Source organism: Pseudorasbora parva, chromosome 23 (assembly GCF_024679245.1).
Source record: "Pseudorasbora parva isolate DD20220531a chromosome 23, ASM2467924v1, whole genome shotgun sequence".
NCBI lineage: Eukaryota > Metazoa > Chordata > Actinopteri > Cypriniformes > Gobionidae > Pseudorasbora > Pseudorasbora parva.
In genome coordinates, this window is record NC_090194.1 from 8,177,414 (window position 1) to 8,201,131 (window position 23,718).

General features: G+C 36.3%; 1 protein-coding gene across 1 annotated transcript; it reads left to right on the forward strand.

The window, feature by feature from the left end:
• Positions 1-626: 626 nt before the first annotated feature.
• On the forward strand, positions 627-23,113 carry ilk (integrin-linked kinase). The gene is made up of 13 exons (XM_067434258.1): positions 627-768; positions 3,416-3,695; positions 13,823-13,988; positions 14,334-14,429; positions 15,868-15,964; positions 16,104-16,187; positions 16,365-16,450; positions 16,665-16,774; positions 18,295-18,422; positions 18,589-18,710; positions 19,832-19,931; positions 21,329-21,459; positions 21,543-23,113. The coding sequence occupies exons 2-13, from the start codon at positions 3,607-3,609 to the stop codon at positions 21,690-21,692; spliced, it is 1,359 nt and encodes a 452-aa protein (XP_067290359.1). The 5' UTR covers positions 627-768; positions 3,416-3,606; the 3' UTR covers positions 21,693-23,113.
• The last annotated feature ends 605 nt before the right edge of the window (positions 23,114-23,718 follow it).

Consider the following 23,718-nt stretch of genomic DNA (forward strand, 5'->3'; position numbering starts at 1 on the left):
CAACAGAAATGTTTTGCTTTTACTTTTTTTTTTTTTACATTTTCTCCCCCAATTGATATTTAGTAATATTTACTGGTTTAGTAAAACAGTTTTAAAGCTTTTTTTAAGTAATATACAGTTTTATTTTATTTCAGTTTTATTTATGAAAGAAAATGAAAAATGTTGCAAACAAAAAAAAATTTTAGTTAATGTTTTTAATTTCTTTTTTCTTTTACTTTTTAGTTCAGGTCAGTTTTAGTTAACTGAAATAACCCTGGATTATTATAAATAAATAAAAATCAGAATTTGTGAATGTTTGTTTAAATAATTAATTAATACTACACAAAATTACTATGTGGACATAGTACACACTACAGGACTTACTACAGGACATAGTAACTGTTATTTTGGCAGGCGTTATGGTTGCTTTGTGTGTAGTAGAACGTAAGACCTTTATTCGCTTCTAATACTGATGTGACAGAAAGGAACGTGCACATGTACTATGCATGGGTTGATGTTTGGTTAATTCATATAATGGAATTCATAATCATGTCCTCAAGCACAGTTCATCTGAAGAGAGAATATCGTGTCCCGAGGCGCATGTTTTCCTTACTCTCCAGCCGGGGGCGCTGCAGTGACGTGATCTGCGGGGAATGAGTGAGCCTCTGTCGGCGGGGAGGAGATCACAGACTCGGGCTGTAGTAGGGTGTGGACGTTGGTAGAGTGTCGGTCCGGACTGTCCAGTCATTGTCGTTGGTCCACTCCAGCTGAAAACGGCCGCATAAACAGGTAATAATCGTTTTTATGATCGACTAAGTGTGAGGGAGGCATGAGTCGTGTGTTGATCGTGAAGTTTAGTGACTGGGCGTAACGTTATAACGTTATGACTGCTAGCACAATTAACGTTAGCGTACTAGCTCACTGCAGGACAAAACTATTGCCGAATAGCCACAAATAAATCGTAGAGTGAAAATAAATTAAATGTGCATGATTACGTACATTATAATTCACATCGTGTTTTTTTTTCTTTTGGTTCACCCATAATTAGGAGTCTTTAGATTCTCTTTGAATGGAGTGACTGTTAGCTACGCGGCTAATGTCACTCTTACTGAGAGAACACACGTACCTGTCTGTCTGTCTGTCTGTCTGTCTGTCTGTCTTTCCGTCCGTCCGTCTGATCTATCTATCTATCTATCTATCTATCTATCTATCTATCTATCTATCTATCTATCTATCTATCTATCTATCTATCTATCTATCTATCTATCTATCTAATCACAAATACCCATCTTTTCTGTTTGAACACACATAGTTATCTGTAGATTTGGACTGTATCAATCTGTCAGTCTGTCCCATTCAGTTTGAGCACTTACCTCCCTCTCTGTCTGAACATAACTGTCTGTCTGTGTTCACTCATAAACACATCTCTCTATCATTCTGTCCGTCTGCCTGTTTGAACTTTTCACATCTGCCCACATGCATACTTGCATGTCTCTCGTTTATCTGTCAGTTTAAGCAAAAACTGACATCTACATATCATCTGTTAGAACATATCCATGTCAATATAGACCTGCCTGTCTGTTTGAAATTAGACCTGTCTGTCTATTTCTTCTCATATTTCTGAGTCTTAACTATCATGTTTACATTTTAGTGTCTTTGTGATTGAATTCATACTTACCTGAATCAATATCAGTCTGCTTTTTCTCTCATCTAATTTGTCTGTCTGTAAAGTGAACACATTTGTTTCCATTTCTGTATGAATTCTCTCCAGTACCATAATTCAGCAAGGTAAACAGTGCGTAATAGTTTATATAAGAAGTAGCTTCTTAAATGTATTTAAAGCATTTTCCATTGTTTTTAATAAATGTAACATGGACCTTTAATTCTCTAATAAAACAGACAAACAAACACAGAAGTAGCTTTTCATGAGTATGATAGGTCTTTGCGAAGACCTGTTGCAATGAAATATGAGTTAGATGGATGTCAGAGAATTAAAGAAACACATTCTGTTGGCAGAGGGTTAATTTGGTCTCAGAAAGGGAGTGTTATGTATGAAATAACAAGCTGAGACCTGTATTATTACATTTATTGAACAATAATTTGAACCCATTGCTTAATCTGTGGTGAAGTAAAGGAATAGCTCATCCAAAAATTACAATTCTGTTTATTCACCCTTATTTCTTTCGAAACGTATGCGACTTGTATATTCAATGTGTATTCTTTCTTATGTGGAACATAATAGATATTTTAAAGAGTAAGGAGCTATGTTTGCATCCATCTATGTTAATGTGCATTTTGGTATATCGCATAAAAAACTGGATGGAAACGGCATAGAAAATTCTAAATACGGGCATAAAAACATTTTTATTTATTTTTACCCGATAAGAAACATGCGCATAAACTATGTTGGAAACACATTTACTGAATAAATAAAAACGTTTCAAGTCGTGTGTGTCACGCTTGGTTTGGTCATTCTGAAATGCCCAATGATTTGGTATAAAAACCTCCCACAACTGTCTCACATGATTGCTTTCCCAAACATCAGGCATCCGAAACATGGAACACATGAAATTGTTTATTTTGTTTGTCTGCACTCTTAGGCGTAGTTATTTATGATGAACAACATTTATGATGTTGAAAAAGAGCCACAGTGGCTTCCACAACTGCAGCATCTTTCATTTTTATTATATTCCAATTGCCCAGTAAGTGACGGTTTAGTTCTCTTGAACACATAGGAAGGAAACGCTGCTTTATTCGCAAATGTTTCATGCAATATTCCAATTTTGTGGACAAGTGTCAAAGTTTAAGAATCATACTTTTGGTATTTACTTCATGTGGTTTTGAAAAACTAGCCTAATTTATTTTAATAATGACTGCAACTGTCAAGAAAAGTAATCATTTCTTTACAATGGGAGAAATCTTATTAAAAAAAGAATGGTAAAAGGTTATTATTACTATGATTGTTTTACAAATATAATAAATGATTAATTTAAATACAATATATTATTTATTAAGTTATTTAGTTTTTGTTAAATATAATTTTATTGTACTTCTAGAATATTTTTTAATGTTTTTCTTCATTTATAATATCAGGATGAATATGAATATACGTTGATATGTTTTCTGATGAAGAGCCTGCGTGCTTGATACTTTTTGTGCATTTTTGGAGCCTTGGTTTGCAGACTTTTTTCTGATTTTTATTAATTCAGGAAACAAAAACATAGTTACGGTGCAGGCTAGTTGTATTTATGAATTGCACAGATTTAATTAAATACATTAATAAACAAAAACTGAGCATAATGTCATTGAACTTTTCATTTTTGGCTACTTGCTATTTTTCCGTTGTAGTTCCCTAGTGACTTAGACTGTGACAGTGTGTTTTGTGCACGCTGTGTTCAGGACAGCTCATCTGAACTTCCTTCTCGTTTCTCTGTAGTGCAGCGCAGACACCAGACACTTACCCTGAGGCAGTGAAGAGACTGTCCCAACGCACCCTTCCCCTGGCTGGATGTTCTGTCAGCCCTCGCCTGTCATCTTCAGGGTACAGCTGCATCAGACGCCTCTCCCAGGACACTCCTGGTAGGGGACGAACGATTCCGGTAGTGTGAGAGGAGAGAGGGTGCCGAGATGGATGACATCTTTACTCAGTGCCGTGAAGGCAATGCGGTAGCTGTCCGCCTCTGGTTGGACAACACAGAAAATGACCTAAACCAGGGGTGAGTATGAATTTAGTCTGAGCTGTTATTAGTTAGACTGCAGTGATTGCTTATTTGTGTTTTTGTACAGTCTTGGTATTAAGTTACCTTATTTTCTCATTCAAAGTTAAACTTGGATGCTGTCAGTAGGGGGCAGATCCTTGGAGGCAAACTTTGTGAAACTTGTATATGTATTGTAAAGAAAATGTCCTGTTTGTGCATACATAAAGAATGATCTTTCATCAAGGCTTGACCCTTAGTTCACCCCTCACACTTTTATCTGTCTTCTAATCCCTGGGCGCAGTGAAGCAGTGACTCAGAAAGACGATGAGGGTAGATTTTATCACTCCTCATCTGTTTTGGATTTCATTCAGTTGTTTGCCCTGTTGTGGCATACATAGCGTATATATTTAAATCAGATGTTTTTGAAGCATTAAAGGGGTCCTGTTATGCTTTCTCACTTTTTCAAATTCACACTGCATGATTTTAGCCTGATTTTGTGACAATCACGCAGTGTGTGAATTATCCCAGACGAGTCGTCGACACCTGTGAGATATTTGGCATGCTAAATGTCAGGACCTGCTGTGTAAGATGTTTTCTGACTGAAAATTACATCAGCGATGACATGCATCCCATGAGAGAGCAAGATACAGGGCAGTGAAAGTGCTGCCATCCTTAAAGGGTTAGTTCACCCAAAAATGAAAATGTTGTCATTAATGACTCACCCTAATGTCGTTTCACACCCGTAAGACCTCCGTTCATCTTCGGAACACAGTTTAAGATATTTTATATTTAGTCAGAGAGCTTCTGTTTCTCCATTGAAAATGTATGTACGGTATACGGTCCCTTTTCAGAAAGAAAGTCATAGTCGTTCGCGACTACATTTTGGTAACCCGTCTGAAAAACACACAGCCCCGGGACTAGTATTACATATAAAAAAGACGTTTTACTCACATAAGTGTGTTGCACATACCTGTCGGATCCAATATAGAAGGCACAATATTGTTTTTAATCTCAATCTGTCTGCAAATCCAACGCGACCTGAGACCCACGTGAGCTGGAACTTCATTAAAAATAAATGAAGTATCACACATTCCTAATATTATGATCAGAAGGAAACTTATGCAGGTACTGTGTTCTTCCACAATATTTTGCTATCTTCTTCGGCATGTGTATTGCTACTGGCTAGCGCGATCCGAACAGCTCCATGAGTCGGTGGGCGGGGCTACTGAATTAGACGTGCTTATTATTCTGTAAAGGTGTGTTTCGCCACACAATGACGTCATGATGTGAACACGATCGTATTCTGGGCCTGGTGTTTATAAAAGCTTTTCTTTGGCTAACAAGAATTTTTTTAGCTCTGAAACTTACATGATATTCTTATATTACCATGACCTTTATATATCAAAAGCTCAAGGGAAATGATCGGGGGGCATCATTTGAATATACTCCAGGGTTTCCACTGATAGAAAGTCATATGCTAATCGCTGAAGTAACCCTTTAACGACATCTTTAGTGCCTTTATGGGTCTTGAGAGAGGAAATGTCATTGCTGCTAATGAAGGCCTTTCTGAGCCATCGGATTTCAACAAAAATATCTTCAATTGTGTTCCGAACATGAACAGAGATCTTACGGGTGTTGAATGGCATGAGGGTGAGTAATTAATGACAGAATTTAGATTTTTGCGTGAACTAACCATTTAAGGAGATTCCGTATTAGTTTATTAACCTTGTTCACTTGTAGCATTTTAAATAACTGATTTTAATTTTTATTATTAGGCATATCATTACATTTTTATTATAGAAGGTTAATATTGTGGATGCCTTTTGTGGAAAACTCATCATTGTTAGCCTAGGTTTAAGGAAATACGACCTGAAATATCCCATCTATGTCTTATAAACGAAATGAAAAACATTCCACTCGTGTTGAAGACCAGAATTTCACTCCTAGCCCTATATGGTACAAAGCATACACAGAGTTGATCCATGCACCCTCTTCAAATACCTCCAGCTCTGCCAAGCCCCCTCTCACAAACTGCCTTGGCCTGCCTTCCTTTACTAATACATCCCAGAACAGCAAAAGAGAGAAACAAATGTTCAGGTAGATCTCCAAGAACCTGTAAGGAATCTGATCTGGACCTGCATCACTTGCTGTCAGCCACAAGAATTACTACCTGAAAGGAACGGCTCAGTGCCGATTCAGCACAAAATCAGCAGATTGCAGGCAGCGGCTAGTTTCGATGAAGCATTTAGGGAGGCGTGCCGTCGTGTCTGATGTAGATCGCTATCTAGGCATTTCCTGTGCTCTTCACATGGCACAAGTTGTGACTTTGAAATTATGCGTAAGGAAGTGTTTGACTTACTGGATTGAATAACAGCCAGCAGAGGAAAATGGCAAAAGTAGACAAAACCCTTCTTTTTTTAAATTTTATGTTAGCGCTCACGTTGTCTGCTATATGTCTATTCCTTACTTTAAACTGCAGCTGATCTTTTACAAATCTGTATGAGTAGGAGTCTGTCTAATGTGTGACTCAGAAGAGGGAAGGAGAGAACGGTCTGGGCTAAAATGAAATGGTTGGGACGAATAGTTTCCATACGATGAGCTCACCAAGCAAAGCATGCTGACTTGAGCCATACCAGTCCTCTCTGTGTCACTTCTCTCTCTCTTTCTCTCTTTCTCCCTCTCTCCCTCCCCTTCTCAAAGTGTTTTCCTTTTCCAGAAATAGAAAAACTCAAGCTAAGGGGTTTGCCTTTCGCTTTAGCCTGTTGAGGTTTGCCTAATTAAATGATTTTGGTGCTATGACCTGGGCGATGAGAGGGGCTGGGCGATTCGTTCTTTCTTAAGGGCCATCAAGAGTTTCAGCATGGCTTCAGATGTCACGACCTTACGCTTTTGTGGGAGGAGACAGGAAATTGCAGACATAGGGTGTTGTTTCTGCTTCGCATTACAGCATGTCAGTCAACAAAGTGAACTTGTATTAAATGTGTATCTTATCTTATCTAGATGTATAATATGTTGTCGTATGGAAATGTCCTAAAAATGTGTCCGTTACGCCTGAAGCATCCATTTAAGTTTATTAAGTTTAAAGTCATACAATGATTTATTAGCATGCTGTGTTTCATCAAAATGTAAAAACTTTCTCCACTTTTTAAATGATCTTCCTGTTCAACTAAAGGGAAAATAATTTTAAGCAATATCCAAAAAGCCTTTGGCAAACTCCATTTTTTTATGTTATGTTGGTAAATCTTTATGCAAAATTATAAATGAATATGAAATAAAATTATAAAATTATTTGACAATTTAAAATATTACATTGCCATTTGACTTTTAAAAATGTAATTTGTTTTAAAACAGATTATTTCATTTATAATGTAATAATAATAATTAATGTTAACAAATAAATCATATTCAGTTTGCAAAATTTAGTTCACAATCATTTATAATACAAATTAAGAAAGTAACTACAGTCAATTTTGATTTCATGTTAACTGTAAGACCCGGTGCAATGAGACGGCAGGCATGAGAAGTGTTTTTTGCTAGTTTCGGCCCAACATCATTTATCATTTTCACATCCCGCTGTACTGTGCCTTGTTGTTGAAATAGCAAATGCTCTCGCGCCCATCTGTTCGCCCATGGGTGTGCTGGTCTGAAAACCAGGTGTGTTCAGGCGCATTGTTGGTGCTTTGCTATTTTGAGGAACTGAAAACGACCGCACCATTGACCAACAAAAACCTGGTCTAAAGTCAATAGCGCAGTATTTTTTGTGTTATTTAAAGGGTGCATTAGTAATATGCTCCTATAGTCGGGTGCACACCGTGCGTATACTCTGCTTACTAGCACACACAGTGATGCGCAGCAGCACACAAACATTTTTAAATATAAAAAAAGGATTCCTCCATTCACAAATTCCGCCATTTAAATAGTGAATCCGCCATGGTGCAAGCACAAATGGCTTTTAAAGAGAATAGGAGACGAGATTGGTTTATTGCAATTTATGCCCAAAACACACCCATGACTCAAATATAGAGGTGACTAGGTATAAGCATTTCAGACCATGCACCTGGTGACGACCGTCTTTCCTAAACTAGCAAAAGTAGATCCGGACACGCCCTAAGCGCACTTGTGCCTTGTGCTTCAGACCAGATACAATTATGTTTAATATTATTTAGTAATTATCTTTAGTATCAATTATCTTTAGTATTTTGCATATTATTGCAAAATTTATATTCAAGTTTTTAAAGACGTCTCTTCTACTCACCAAGGCTGCATTTATGTTATTAGAAATGCAAAAAAGCTGTAATATTGTGAAATATTTTTAAAATATAAAATAACTGTTTTCTATTTGAATATATTTTAAAATATAATTTATTCCAGTGATGCAAAGCTGAATTTTGAGCATCATTACTCCAGTCTTCTGTGTCACATGATACTTCAGAAATCATTCTAATATGATGATTTATTGCAAAAGAAACATTTATGATTATTTATCAATGTTGAAACAGTTGTGTAATTTTTTTTTTTAGGATTCTTTGATGAATTCTTTGATTTGCATCAAAATTCAGCATCACAGGAATAAATGACATTTAAACAGTTATTTTTATATTTGAATAATATTTCAGAATATTACAGCTTTTTTTGTGTTTCTATTAACATAAATTAATCTTGGTGAGCGGAAAAGACTTCTTTAAAAAAATCTTACTGTTCTTAAACTTTTGACCGGTAGCATATATATATATATATATATATATATATATATATATATATATATATATATATATATATATATATATATATATATATATATATATATAATTTTTTTTTAATTTATTTATTTATTTTAAAAAAGTTACATTTACTCATATCCTTTCAATTTAGCACTTTTTTTATTTTACAACCGGTAGCATGCATATATATATATATATATATATATATATATATATATATTTTTTAATTATTATTTATTTATTTATTTATTTATTTTTATTATTTATTTATTTAAAAAAAGTTACATTTACTCATATCCTTTCATTTTAGCACTTTTTTTATTTTACAATGCAATAATATACATATTACATTATAATACATATACATAATATATGTATTATTATGTAATATGTATATTAAGGATATGACTAAATAATGAGAAAATGTAATTTTTTTTGCTAAAAGTAAAAAAACAAAAAAACAAACATTGTTCTTTTGTTTGTTTTTTTAGTGCAGTGTGCATTACTTTGTTTCACCATCTGTATTTCAAGCTCTTTTGAAGGTCTGATATCTGTATCAGGGCCCACATTTTGCATCTGTCCTAGTATCAAATGCCATTTTTGAGTCTGCTCTCCAATTGTGACTCTAAGAGGAACTGACACTTAGTGGCTGTTTTTCATTCTTGATGTCTGGACAGTTCTCAGAGATACTAATGATAGTAGAAGAGCTGGAGACCGACGCAAACTAAATGCCTGGTTCCAGCTGTGTTTGCCTCTGTGGCTTTGACACAGACACTGAAGCTTCACCAGCTCGAGCCAATCAGAAGAGCGTTTTTATAAGCAGTTACTATTAAAAATGCTTCCCGTATTTTAACTTCTTATTTTTAGCCACGCCGTCTATTAATACAACACTTCTCTGCATCCTTTTTGATGTGCGGTTTGAATCAGAAAGTACCTTTTAGATGTTCTGTAATATTATTTACGTTTGCTGTAACGTATCTGGCTTTGGCCCTCTTCACTAGCCTGTTAGCTCAGATGTGTTTATAGACTGTGGCGCCTCACTGATGTGTGTGTGGCTTATGGTCTAATTCAGTCTGAGCGTTCACTCAACCAGATTACTCAACCAGTGCTGAAAGGCAGAAATCTGAACTCCGATGCGGAGTGGTACGTTTAAATCATCGCCCAATTCAACCCCAGAACGCTTTTTGGCCAGCGGAAGCTCTTAATAAGAAAGCTCTGATCGTATAACCGCAAGACTCAAGACGTAATCTTTCAGCTGTGTGACTCCAGTATCAATGTTGACATAGTCTGTCTTTGTACGTTTGTAAGTCTGTTAGCGTAAACGTTCCTTTCTCTTGTGTGTGTGCACGCTTGACAGTGAATGCTTCACTCCTTACAAGGACAAGAGAAAGAAACTGGGCATGAATTGACCAGAGCGCGCGCTCTCTCTCTCTCTCTCTCTCTCTCTCTCTCTCTCTCTCTCTCTTTCTCTCTCTCTCTCTCGCACTCGCACTCGCACTCGCACACACACACACACACACACACACACACACACACACACACACACACACACACACACACACACACACACAGATGAAGTGAGGAAGAGAGAGCGTTGAATATGATTTCCTGTGGTTCTTGCTCTGGTTTCCTCCATCCAGCCCTCTGCTGACAGCTATCCTTCTTTTACTGTCCTACTTTCATTTTCCTTCTTTCCTGCTTTCTTGCTTTTTTTTCCTATTGTCTTTCTTTCGCTTTCTTTCTTCACTTTCTTTCTTCGCTTTCTTTAGATTCTTCTTTTATTTTGTCCCATTTTCTTCCTTTATTTCTAACTTTCTTTCTGTCTTTCCCGGGTTCTGCCTTTGGTTGGCTCTTTCTTTCTTTCTTTCTTTCTTTCTTTCTTTCTTTCTTTCTTTCTTTCTTTCTTTCTTTCTTTCTTTTGTCCCATTTTCTTCCATTTCCACTTTGTTTTTCCTAGGGATGGGCATTTTCCCAAAATATTGTATTCGAATATTTGGGCTCATAAAAATCGAATATTCGAATATTCGTTTATTTAAATTAGGTATTTTGAGAAAATGAGAGATGTTTCTTTCTTTTTTTCTCTAAACATGTCGTCACCATTTCTGAACAAGCTTATGATTAGGCAATGTACACAACACGCTTACGTTATAACTTAAGGTTTTTGAAACATTAAACAGTGTGTAAAAAAATGCCTAAAGAACAAAAGCATTATAAGCTCAAGGAGCACGAGCGCAGAGCGCGTCAGTTAGCGTGACGTACACACACACACACACACACACACGTCAATAGGCTATAGCCTACCGACCTGTGTGTGTGTGTGTGTGTGTGTGTGTGTGTGTTTGATATGGCTGATGTGTTTACTTTGTATTTTTTCACATTTTCATGTAGGGATAAACTATAATATTATTGGAATATGATATTATTCTCGGGTGAGAAAATGCGCCACTGACAGGCGTTGCGGAGACAAAGATAACGGTTAAGTGAAGTTTGAGTGAAGAACTTTGTGTTTTCTGTTCATAAACCCTCAAAGAACTTTAAAGGAAGCATTTGTCTCGAGATCATTTTGCTATCATAAGTTATCTCGCTCTCACTCGGGGTACAGATGAGCTTACCTGCACTCCTGAGCAGTGATCGCTCATTCCACTGGTGTTTGGATTTCATGTGATTCTCGTTTGTGGTGGTGATATTATTATAACTCAGTTTCAGTAATTGATTTCATCAAAAGTAACTCCATTTTGTAACAGCATTTTCAATTTTCATCGAAGTAACCTTAATTCCAAACATTGCGAGGCAGACGACGACATTGTGATCAAATGCACTTAAATTATTAACCTGCTCCACAACGCCACCCAGTGGATTGAGATATAACTGCGAGATTTAGAGGGATTTCTCATGGATGCACTGTGTAGCCAGTTGCTTGTGACTTTTTATTTTATGTCATCCTACTTTTATTATTTTATTTTACCTTACCTTATTTGTGTTGAAATAAATATTTTTGTAAATGTTTTAACTTCATCACAACTTAATGTTACCCTTTCATTGTTATTTATGTTTAATTTTCAATGGTTCCAGTCGGGAGTTCCTACCAATTGTTGTAGGTGGGGCCTTAATTAGTGGCGCACCTTAGGATGCGTCATCGCTTCCCCTTTAAGCGTTCGCGCTCAGTCTGACTGTGAATGCAGACGGGGATGTGCGGAGTGAGACAGTAGGCCTTCCAGTGTGTGTGTTTTCTAATTTTGCTCCAACCTAGTTTTTCTTTAAAGTAAATAAATGTACATCCTTCATATCATCCATGTTTGGCTGTCCTTCTGTCCTGAGGGTACCACTTGATATCTGCTACAACTGCATTTACTGCCAGCCAATTAACAAAATACAATTCGAATAGTATTTTTAGTTTTCGAATGTTAATTACAGATCGAATATTCGACTATTCGAATATTCGTGCACACCCCTAGTTTTTCCCCACTTTCTTAATTCTTTCTTTCTTTCTTTCTTTCTTTCTTTCTTTCTTTCTTTCTTTCTTTCTTTCTTTCTGATCCGCATGTGGCTTTTACAATTAAAATCAATGAATACAACAGCTGTGAAAGTGTTAGAAAGTGTGTGTGTGTATGTGTGTGTTTCTTTCTTTCAATTCCTTCTTTCACTTCATTCAATTCTTTCCCACTGGCTTCCTTTCTGTCCCATTTTCTTCCTTTTCCACTCTATTTCCCCCCGCTTTCTTAATTCCTTCCTTTCTTCTTTCCAACTTTCTTCCTGTCTTTCCCGGTTTCTTTCTTTCTTTCTTTCTTTCTTTCTTTCTTTCTTTCTTTCTTTCTTTCTTTCTTTCTTTCTTTCTTTCTTTTTTCTGCTTTATTTTTCAGTACTTTATTCCTTCCTTTACTGTTTTTCTTTTAAGCTGTTTTTCCTTTATTTGCTGCTTTTTTGCTGCATTCTTTCCTTGAAATGTACCGGAAATAATGAACATTCCAGAATTCCCATTGGGAAGCTCAAGAATCATTGTCCAAATTCATTAATTAATTTGTTGGGGGTAGGGGGTCTTCCTCTTTATTTGTCTTTTTTATTTTGTACAATGTTTTGTCTTTAACCCCTTCAGCTGTGATCAAATTTGTGCGTGCGTGTGTGTGTGTGTGTGTGTGTGTGTGCGTGTGCGCGTGTGTGTGTGTGTGTGTGTGTGTGTGGTCTGTTCCGGCCGGACCTTGTGAGATGTTTCAGCAGCTACCCTAAGTTTAGCCACGCTCCTGGCCTGACTATTTATCCAGAGGCTTCCTACTGTACTGCACACACCCAGCTCTTCAACAAACACTTCATTACCGCAGACTGTACAACTGATCTCTGTGGAGATGAGCATAAGCACCAGCTGCAGACTTCACCTTTATAACACTTTAACATCAGTTGCGTTCGGTGGTTTAGAAAAAGCCATGTCAGTAGCAGCGCTAATGCACAGGCTCTGATCTGATCACAGTGCTGTTATTGTAACTTTAGTGTCACCAACGACTTGAAGTAAGTGAGAGTTTTACTGTGGTTTTGAAGAGGAAATAGGAAGGCCCGAGAATGGATCTCAGACTCAAACAGCGGGGGGTAGGGGGGGATATGCGTAATCTAGAGGAAAGGGCCAGTTAACGGCTGTTTATATTTAACTGGCTGGAGACAGACAGCTGAGAGAGAGAACACTAGCCTGACTGGAGACCGTTTACCGCCAACCACTGCTTCAAAAAATGTGGACAGCCCACCCAAAAACAAAACTTCTTTAAGTTTATAACTTCTAAAAGTCATTATTTCCCAGCCTTATGCACTAAAAATATTTAAGCTGTATCTATTTGAAGTGCATATAGAATTTCCAGCCATTTAGATTAGTTGGACCACTTTTAACAAACAAATAAACTTAAAGGAGTAGTTTATTGACATTCTTCTATCAGGTGAACACAATCGGAGTTATATTAATAAATATCCTGATGCTTCCCAGCTTTATAATGGCAGTGACTGGGTCCATTGAGTTTAAAGCTCAAAAAATGCATCCATCCATAATAAATGTATTCCGCACGACTCTGGGGGTTAATGAAGGCCCTCTGAAGCAAATATTTTAAAACTTGATGAAGTAAATTATCTAGCTTCCGGCAGACGTGTGCCGTATTCAACTCAAGGAAAAAGTGTAACTGGCGCCATGTGTCACTAGAACGTAGCGCAAGTGTTTTAAACTGTGAGAGGCGTTACACTTTCTGGAGTAATTTTAATTTTAAAACTACTCATTTAACGTAATCTAAATCTTAATGTTTCTATGTCATTCATATATGAAACCAGTAAGGTAATCTTAAAATATATTAAACTGTGTAATCCAAATACAAGGACATTTTAAATTTCAATTTTTTCATTAATATGATAATTATATGCTCCTGACTCGCATGCTACCATGTTTGTTTCTCGCAGGGATGATCACGGGTTCAGTCCGTTGCACTGGGCGTGCCGTGAGGGACGTTCGGGCGTCGTGGACATGCTCATCATGAGAGGGGCGCGCATCAATGTCATGAACCGAGGAGACGACACACCCCTGCACCTGGCTGCAAGCCACGGCCACCGTGACATTCTGGCCAAGGTGCGAACAGATAGTAGTGTATAAACGCTCACTAACACACATATACATACACTCACACTCACACATTTGCACCTGAACAACCACAGTGACCACAACGGTCCTAGAAAGGTGTAAAAAAAAACACACAGGTGCAAACAGAAGCTACTAGAGTTATAAATGCACTCTCTCTCTCTCTCTCTCTCTCTCTCTCTCTCTCTCTCTCTCTCACAAACACACACACACACACACACTTTTAAACCCCTTTAAGAAGAAATAAAGGAACTGACAATGTCCATTTTATACCTTTTAAGACAGATTTTGTGTTTACTGTTCTGAATACTGAATGTTGTGGTTTGTGTTGTCTAGCTGATCCAGTGTAAAGCAGATACCAATGCGGCAAACGAGCACGGCAACACCCCTCTACATTATGCTTGCTTCTGGGCCCACGACCTGGTGGCTGAGGTTAGTCTGAAGTGCCCTCTGCTGGGAAAAATTTGAAATTATAAATTCTTTAGAATATTTCAGTTGTTAGACGGGAAATAAATGGCTACTTCCATGTAATTATAGTAAATGGGGGCAAGATCTTTAAAACTGGTAGCGGGTCCAGAATTATGTAATAATGATTAACTGTCATGTGGCATTAGACAAAGCTTAGACCCTCAACTTTTTAAAATTATGTATTTTTTAAATTTATTTGACATATTATTTGAAATTTCCATTTCCGCATCCAATATACTGATAAAAAGTATGCATGACTGAAATAGATTTTTTTCAGTATTGATCATATTTTATTCTGAATCCATACAATAACTTTTGGGAAAGTGCATAAATTGATTTTCTTTCTTCTGTGGAACACAAATAAAGATATTTTGCAGAATGTTTAAGCTGCTCTTGTCTTATAAATGAAATGCCATAAGTGAACTTTGTCTGCCTCTAACATAAAGCTTTAGTACGGTTTCAGAAGACTTGGAATTTAATCCCGTTAAGTGGTTATTGTCATATTAACCACTTTTGTGTTTTTATTTACATAATTTTTGGAGCTCTGTGGTGCCAGTTAATTTTTATTATATCAAAAACTTATAATAAATTAGTTGAAGTAATAAAATGACCTAAAAGGAAATTGTATTAAATTAAAAATGAATAAAAAAACAAATAAAATGACAAATGCTTTGAATTAAACTTTGTTAAATTAAAATGAAAGCTACAATTTTTAAATAAAATCCTACTAAAAAAGTATAAAATTATTCAAATAAAAATAAACATTAATACTGCAATGGTTTATAAGTAACACTGATTACAATTTTTTAAATAACACTGATTTTGTTTTTCTTTAACATTCAAGCAGAGATATAATGGAAATGTTTAAACATTGGCAATTTAGTGGTTTTCAAAAGATAATATACTGGGTTGCTACACATTTTGGAAAAGTATGGAATTTAATTGGCAGGTTTGGGAAAAGTATGGAAAACATTTGTTTCCCCTATTCAGCTTTCTAAATATATAAAATGATGAATTTCTACAAATAAATGTATCATACAAGCAGAGTAATTTCATGGTAAAAGTTTAGAGATCATTTAGTGATTGTCGAACATGACTGTAAGAATGCAAGCCGCACATTTGTATTATGCAAACATATGCAAGTCTATTTTGAACTTTACTAAAAATATGCGTTATCTCACAATGTGGTGATTGTGCAGCATCAGACCTTGATTCCTGATAAATACTGCATATCAAACATGACACTGTATGAACTATTTATGTTAAATATGGTTAAATAAAAGTCTACAGAGAGATTAGGTAATTTGAGTCTGGAAAATAATTTTTAAATGTAAATGTGTAGAAACCCTGAATTTAGTTTCCGCTGTACCAGATATGTTATCGTACATCATCTTCTCTCCAGGATCTGGTCAATAATGGTGCTCAGGTGAGCATCTGCAACAAATATGGAGAAACTCCACTGGACAAGGCCAAACCACCACTTGCTGCAAATCTGAAAGGTAAACGCTCTTCTTTACTAATGTAGCAAATGTGACGTCAGCAGTAGATTTGTTGGAGGATTGTTTGCTGACATTGTGAACTGTTTCTGCTATAATATGTTGCATCAGCCTTAATAATTTGGTTGTGTTTATGAATCAGAGCTGGCAGAGAAACAGGGACAGAGCCTGACCAAAGTTCATTTCAAGGACACTTTCTGGAAGGGAACCACTCGAACTCGACCACGTAAGCACCCTCTGAACATCTGATTCTCATTTACATTCGTAACGCAGATGCTTCGGCAAACAAGCGTTTTGTTGTCATTCACTGTAACTGTGTATAGGTTGCCATGTATGTTGCCATCATATGAATTATCCACAACCAAAGTTTGATTACAATCATAATCTTCCATGATGCTTGCAGGTAACGGCACGCTTAACAAAACCTCTGGCATAGATTATAAGCAGCTCTCCATGCTGGCCAAGATCAACGAGAATCACTCTGGGGAGGTGAGCTCATTCACCAAAGCAAACCACAATAGCTACCCAAGCCATGTCTCAGAGCATTTATGGAAACACTGATATCTCTCTCTCTCTCTCTCTCTCTCTCTCTCTCTCTCTCTCTCTCTCTCTCTCTCTCTCTCTCTCTCTCTCTCTCTCTCTCTCTCTCTCTCTCTCTCACTCTCACTCTCACTCTCTCTCTATCACTCTCTCTCACTCTCAGCTTTGGCAGGGCCGCTGGCAGGGCACAGAGATTGTGATCAAGATGCTTCATGTGCGGGACTGGACTACTAGAAAGAGCCGTGACTTCAATGAGGAGTATCCTAAACTAAGGTGATGAGACGCCCTGATTGCGTGCCCAGATTACTTTGATTATAGGGAATGAATTATGTCATCATGAAATCATTCCAAATCTGGCTTATTATAGTTACCTAAAACTAAAACCATAAAAAACTATTTTGTTACTTGTTAAAAAATACAAATTATTAAAAAAAAAAAAAAAACGTATTTTATTTCCGCTAATTGTCAAGGAAACATTTATAATTTTCATTTAGTTGAACTAGATATAATAAAATAACTAAAACTGATTCATTAAAATCTAGATGGATATTTAAAAAAACGAATACAAATTACAAGAACACACAAACAAATGATTAACGCTTTAACTAAAATGAAAACAGAATAAAAAAGGATCTAATTTATTTAATTCAGGGGGTGTCCCCAAGTTAAGGGCTGTCAATCGATTAAAATATCGCATGATAATCGCATGATTGTCGTGACTTGATTTGCGATTAATCACAACTTAAACGCACATTTTTATCAGTTGTAAGTGTACCTTAAATTAATGTTTTAAGTTTTTAATACTCTAATTAACATGGGTATGGACAAATATGCATGCTTTATGCAAATCTACATTTATTATTAGTAAAACCATACTCAACAGAACATGAAGAATAGACATGTATCAAAGGTCATAGATATTCTTTAAAGAATTTGTTAATGTCAAGTTTATGGCAAGTTTATTTATATAGCACACTTCATGCACAATGGCAATTCAAAAGTGCTTTACATAAAAAGGAATTAAAGCAATTATAAAATAAACAGATGCATAAGAAATGGATAAGCATGTACATAACTATATAGAAGCCCACACCTACACTGTAATTTGTTTTTGTTGGTTTAACTTTAAAAAGTAAGTAACCTGGTTGCCTTAATTTTTAATTTATTCAAATAAAAATTTTAAGTTGATACAATGAAGGAAATTGGTTCAATAAATAGAAACTCAAAATATTATTGTATGTGAACCACACAAAAAATGTTCATTGCGTTATCATAAATTTTATTTATTATCACAAATAAAACACAATTACCCAATAAGTTTACAAAATCTTTTAATAATATTTGAATAAAGGTTGTAAATTCTCACATTTTTTTAATTGTATTAACTCAATTTGTTTTTATTTCAATGAACTCAAAATTTTAAGGCAACCAGGTAACTTATTTTTTAAATATTTTTTTAACAGTATACTACAAGGAGTGTGAACCAGATTCTATTTTAAATATCATGCTATCATCAGTACAGGTATATCATCATCAATACCGAAGATGTTCGTCTGAATGTGTATGACTGTAGTGGCGGTGCTTTAGAGGGGATGAATTTAAATATTTAAAGGACAAACACTAGAATTACAAAACTGAATAAAGGGAAAACTCTAGATTAACTATTTTTTTTCCAAAAGAGAGGGCCGTCCTGATCTGTCACCTAATCTGTGAAATGTCTCCATCGTGTTAGCGGTCTGTTGCATCTGTGTGTTCATTCGTCCCTCTCCACCTTGATGTTTCCCCTGCTGTAGAATCTTCTCCCACCCAAATGTGTTGCCCATGTTGGGGGCATGTCAGGCTCCGCCCGCTCCTCATCCAATCATAATTACACACTGGATGCCCTATGGCTCCCTCTACAATGTGCTTCACGAGGGGACCAGTGAGTAAAACACAAACATTACTGTCTCCCACAAATCATGTGGTGTATGTCTGCTTCATTTGAATGTCTGACTCAGGATAAGTAAATATAATTGACCCCCACTGTCTTCCGCAAGCCTTTCTAAAGACGTCTTTTTTGTGTCTTCTTCTTTCTCTTGTCCATTTAGACTTTGTTGTGGATCAGACGCAGGCGGTGAAGTTTGCCCTGGATATAGCGTGTGGAATGGCTTTCTTGCACACACTGGAGCCCATGATCCCTCGGCATTATCTCAACAGCAAGAGTGTCATGGTGAGCAACGGAAAGCAGACACTTTTCACTAATCTTGTTTTCTACAGCTGTGGGTGTGTCTGTTCCTGTCTGCTAGAGAACATGATGTATAGTTATGTTTTTTGCTGAAGATTAATTTCCGTAGACATTTATTACTCCATGTTAACCAGTGATTCACTGTTCAATGTTTGTTTATTTTTGTCGTGGTATGTGGAACTGATTCAGTGGAACTGGCCCTCAACAGGAACTGCTGTAAATGGTCTCACTTCTCTGTGAAGTTTCTGCGCATCCCTTCACAAGTTGAGAGATTTACATTGCAGAGCATTGCAGCTAATGGGTTTCTAATGGTCTCTGAAGATTTTAGATTATTTTGATCTCTGAAGAGATCCGAAAATGAAAATCTGTGAGTCACGATCAGTTTAACGCACAATGGATTGTTTGTCACTGACCCATAAGCACAAGTGAAACCAAGGCAGAACTACAGAAGTATCCAACCACTAAGAGCTGTACTGCTCATATCTCTAAACACCATCTTTTGAACTATTGAATCTTGTTAACATAGCAGTGAGTGGACAAATATAGGTCCATACACAGACTCTCAGCCAACATAGATACATTCATTGCCAGAAAACTAATTATAGTAATATAGCGCAACATAGTTAGTCTTATTGTTTAAATCTTGTTTTCTTAAATTTACCATGTTTTTTACCATGCCTAATATCAATCTAGCTTCCAATCTAACTGCTGCTTGCAACAAGTTTCTTATAATAGCCTTGTAACATAACTTTCAACACACTCAAATGTATCTAATATGGCAAAACACTGCTGCGTTACCACATATACACATGAGCGGAAGAAGCAGAAGTGCTCGTCTGTGGCAAAATAAAAGCTCCACTGCTCTCGAGCCGTGTGTTGCGCTTGTCTCTCATTAGTTATCACTTTGTACCACCTCAAACTGCTTCATACCACAGTAATGTTAATACTGGCCAATACTCTTTTTTTTTTTTTTTCAACAACTCCCATGATGTGTGTGTGTGTATATATGTGAGAGCACTGATTAAGCAGTTTTGCTGCAGTTTGTATAAAGCTGCTTGTGCTTGGTTATCCTAATGAATCTGTTCTTATTGCTTTACCGACATTAGATTGACGAGGACATGACGGCCAGAATAAGCATGGCAGATGTGAAGTTCTCCTTCCAGTGTCCCGGCAGGATGTACTCTCCCGCATGGGTGGCACCTGAAGGTATCATTCCTCTCCTTCACTCTTTAAATCCTTCATTTCAAACTTCTCAAGAAGATTTCACTTTATCCACTATATCTGTCTAAGGTACGGTCACATTAGTAATATATCTCTGCATTAAAGGGTTAATTCACCCCAAAATTAAAATTCTGTCATTTGGTTACCCTCATGTCGTTTCTTTCATCTTCGGAACACAAATGATGATATTTGGCATTGTTAAAATGTGACTCCAGTGATTCAACCTTAAAAGGATAGTTCACCCACAAATGAAAATTGTATGTTGATTTGCTTACCCCCAGGGCATCCAAGATGTAGGTGACTTTGTTTCTTCAGTAGAAAATAAATTAAGATTTTTAACTCCCACCATTGTTACATGTGAATGGGGTCAAATTCTGAGAGTAAAAAAAAAAAACATGCACAAACAACTTCAAATGAAACCCTGCAGCTTGTGAAGACACATTCATTTCTTAAGACACAAAACAATCGGTTGGTGTGAGAAATGCATTTTTTACCTCAAATACACCACTATTAACAACAGCATGTCTCGTGTGTTTCGTACGCCATATTGTGTACTCTGACCTCATTTACCGGAAGTGATCGTGCGCTGAAGACTGTTGTACACAGTGTTGTATTTTAGGTAAAAAATTATATAAATACTGTTCGGTTTTTTCACACAAACTGATTGTTTCGTGTCTTAAGACATCAATGTGTCGTCACGAGCCACAGGGTTTAATTTGAAGTTGTTAGTGCATGTTTTTTTTACTCTCATAGGATTTGACCCCATTCACATGCATTATACGACTGACAGACAACAACGGTTGAAGTTAAAAATCTTCATTTGTGTTCTACTGAAGAAACAACACACACCTACATCTTGGATGCCCTGGGGGTAAGCAGATAAACATAACATTTTCATTTCTGGGCGAACTATCCCTTTAATTTTATGAAGCGACGAGAATACTTTTTGCGTTGTTAATGCAGATGCATCACTTCCTAGTTCTACGTCAGTCACCGACTCCCCATTGGTGGATGCTGTTCACATGAGCAGCGCAACACATGCGTGTAATGCTGAAGCAGGAGTTAGCCAATGGTGAGTCGGCGACTGGCATAAAACTAGGAAGCGATGTACTTGAGCTTAGCTTTCATCAATAATATCTTAATCTGTGTTCCGAAGATGAATGAAGGTCTTACAGGTTTGGAACGACATGAGGGTGAGTAATTCATGACAGAATTTTCTTTTTTTGGGGTGAACTAACCCTTTAAGTCAAAAAAGTCCATTGTCTATAGTCAACATGAAGGTCGCATGGATGCTCGTGAAAACAATTATAAATGTGACTGCATCCTAAACTAAAGTTTTGATACACTGATACCTTAACATCTGTCTCCACATCTCCTCTCAGCCCTGCAGAAGAAGCCCGAGGAGATTAACCGGCGCTCTGCGGACATGTGGAGCTTCGCCGTGTTGCTCTGGGAGCTCGTCACCAGAGAGGTGCCGTTCGCTGACCTCTCAAACATGGAGATCGGCATGAAGGTGAGATGGATTCTATCATGTGCACCCGAATAGGGAAAGCAAGAGCCAAACCAAAACACCCTTATGCCTTTTCTCTCCACTAGGTGGCACTAGAGGGACTGCGGCCCACAATCCCGCCGGGCATCTCTCCTCACATCTGCAAGCTAATGAAGATCTGCATGAACGAGGACCCCGCCAAGAGGCCCAAATTTGACATGATCGTGCCCATCCTAGAGAAGATGCAAGACAAATGAAACGGCCCTGCAAACACTGAGTTCACAGTATTGCCTTAATGCACCACTCACCAAAGTGCTCTATGCCACTGTATCCCTCTGCTCAAGAAAGAAAAAACGCTTTGTGGAAGCTGTTGAACATTTTTTAAAGCCACGTTCTCACAATCTCCTATATTCTTACATGCAATCATTGAATAATGACGTGTGTGTTTGTGCATATATATGTTCATTGTTCCTTTTTCGTGTTTACTGGATGCTCTTCTCAACCTCTTTCTGTAGCCATTAAATAAGAAGTGGCGGCAACGGTCTTTGGACGCAGTGAATGTACAGTGAAATCAGTTTTCGACTAACCACTCCCACGTTTTCTGCATCTTTTGGCACGCTCGCTCCATTTCTGTCACTCCTTCAAAGGGATGCCACCAATCATTTCAGCTCAAAGTCAGTATGATTTGCAAATGTGTATGCATCAGCCGCGGTTAGTATTTAAAGCATCGTGCCATTGTCTTTGAACTATGTGTTTTCTTCAGATTGTCCTGATAACAAAAGTCCTCCAGGCTGAGTTTGCCTGAGATTTATGTTTTTTTTAAAAGCAGTGCAATAATGCAATAGCTAATGCCAATTTTATGCCTTACCATGAAACAAAAACCAAACTATATAAAGTGCCCGTAAAATCACGATTGTACTGTCCCTCTCATAGCAGGGATATGCATATTATAAAAGACTGATGTGTTAAGATTAAGGTACCATATGTTCAAAGAAAGAGCCATTTACACGTCACATCAAATGTGTCACAGATGGGTCATACCTTGCTCCCATAAACCTGCATATTTACTTGATCCATAAAAATGCATGATTGCCGCATCCTCTGTTATGTAACTAACACGCCTCCGGCTCCTGTATTCTAATTTACATTGTATGTGTTAAGCATGTTACGTGCTGAGATGTCTGAGAGATTTTTATACTGTATACATATATAAGTGTTTTGGGTTTTTTTGTGGGCGATACATTAGGCTGCCCATGAGTGCCTTTATTTTTTGCTTTTCTAAACACTACATCTATTTACTTCCTTTGGTCTTCTTATCAGCTCACCCTGTATGAAATAGGAAAACCAAGAGACGAAAACAAGAAGACTTGTCATGCATAAATGATCTTTTTAAGTTTCACACTGTTTCTTTTTTGTTTTGAAAAGCAAATAGCGGTGATAATGAAAAACAGACTCGGCCTCTAACTTATGCTCACAGTTTTCTCATCCTGAGGTTTTTAATGAAACGTAATCCTTTATTTTGGAAATTCAGGCTGTTTATATTTTATTCATGATAACTAAAGTTTACTAAAAGAAAATAAGAACAAATAAAATGTTTTGGCCATGCTAAGTGTTTTGATCTGTGTTCATTTATCAGTCATGAAATAAATTATTGGGTTGTTGACATGAGAACTGACAACAGTGTCTTGTGGTGTGATATTCTTTAAGCTACTTCAAATAAAAGGCTTCTTTAACAATATATTAATATTTATTTATACAAATATTTATATGAATACAACAAAATTCCTGCATGTTGGTTATAGATTTTTTTTTTTTCAAAAATCAATGATTTTGAATCAATTATATATATATATATATATATATATATATATATATATATATATATATATATATATATATATATAAAAATTTGATATATTGATGTTTATTTATTTAAAAATATTTATAGGAATGCAACAACATTCCTGCACATTGGTTAGGGACAAATGTAACTTTTCTATTTTAAATCAATGCTTTTTTTTTTTTTTACTAAACTGTTCATGTGTTCATATTTTTAAATTTAGTTTGTATGTGTGTGTGTGTATATATATATATATATATATATATACACACACACATACAAACTAATTCAACCATATATTGTTTATATATATATATATATATATATATATATATATATATATATATATATATATATATATATATATATATATATATATATATTTATTATTATTATTATTATTATTTTACTATTTCTGTCACAGTTACAGAACACCACCTGAA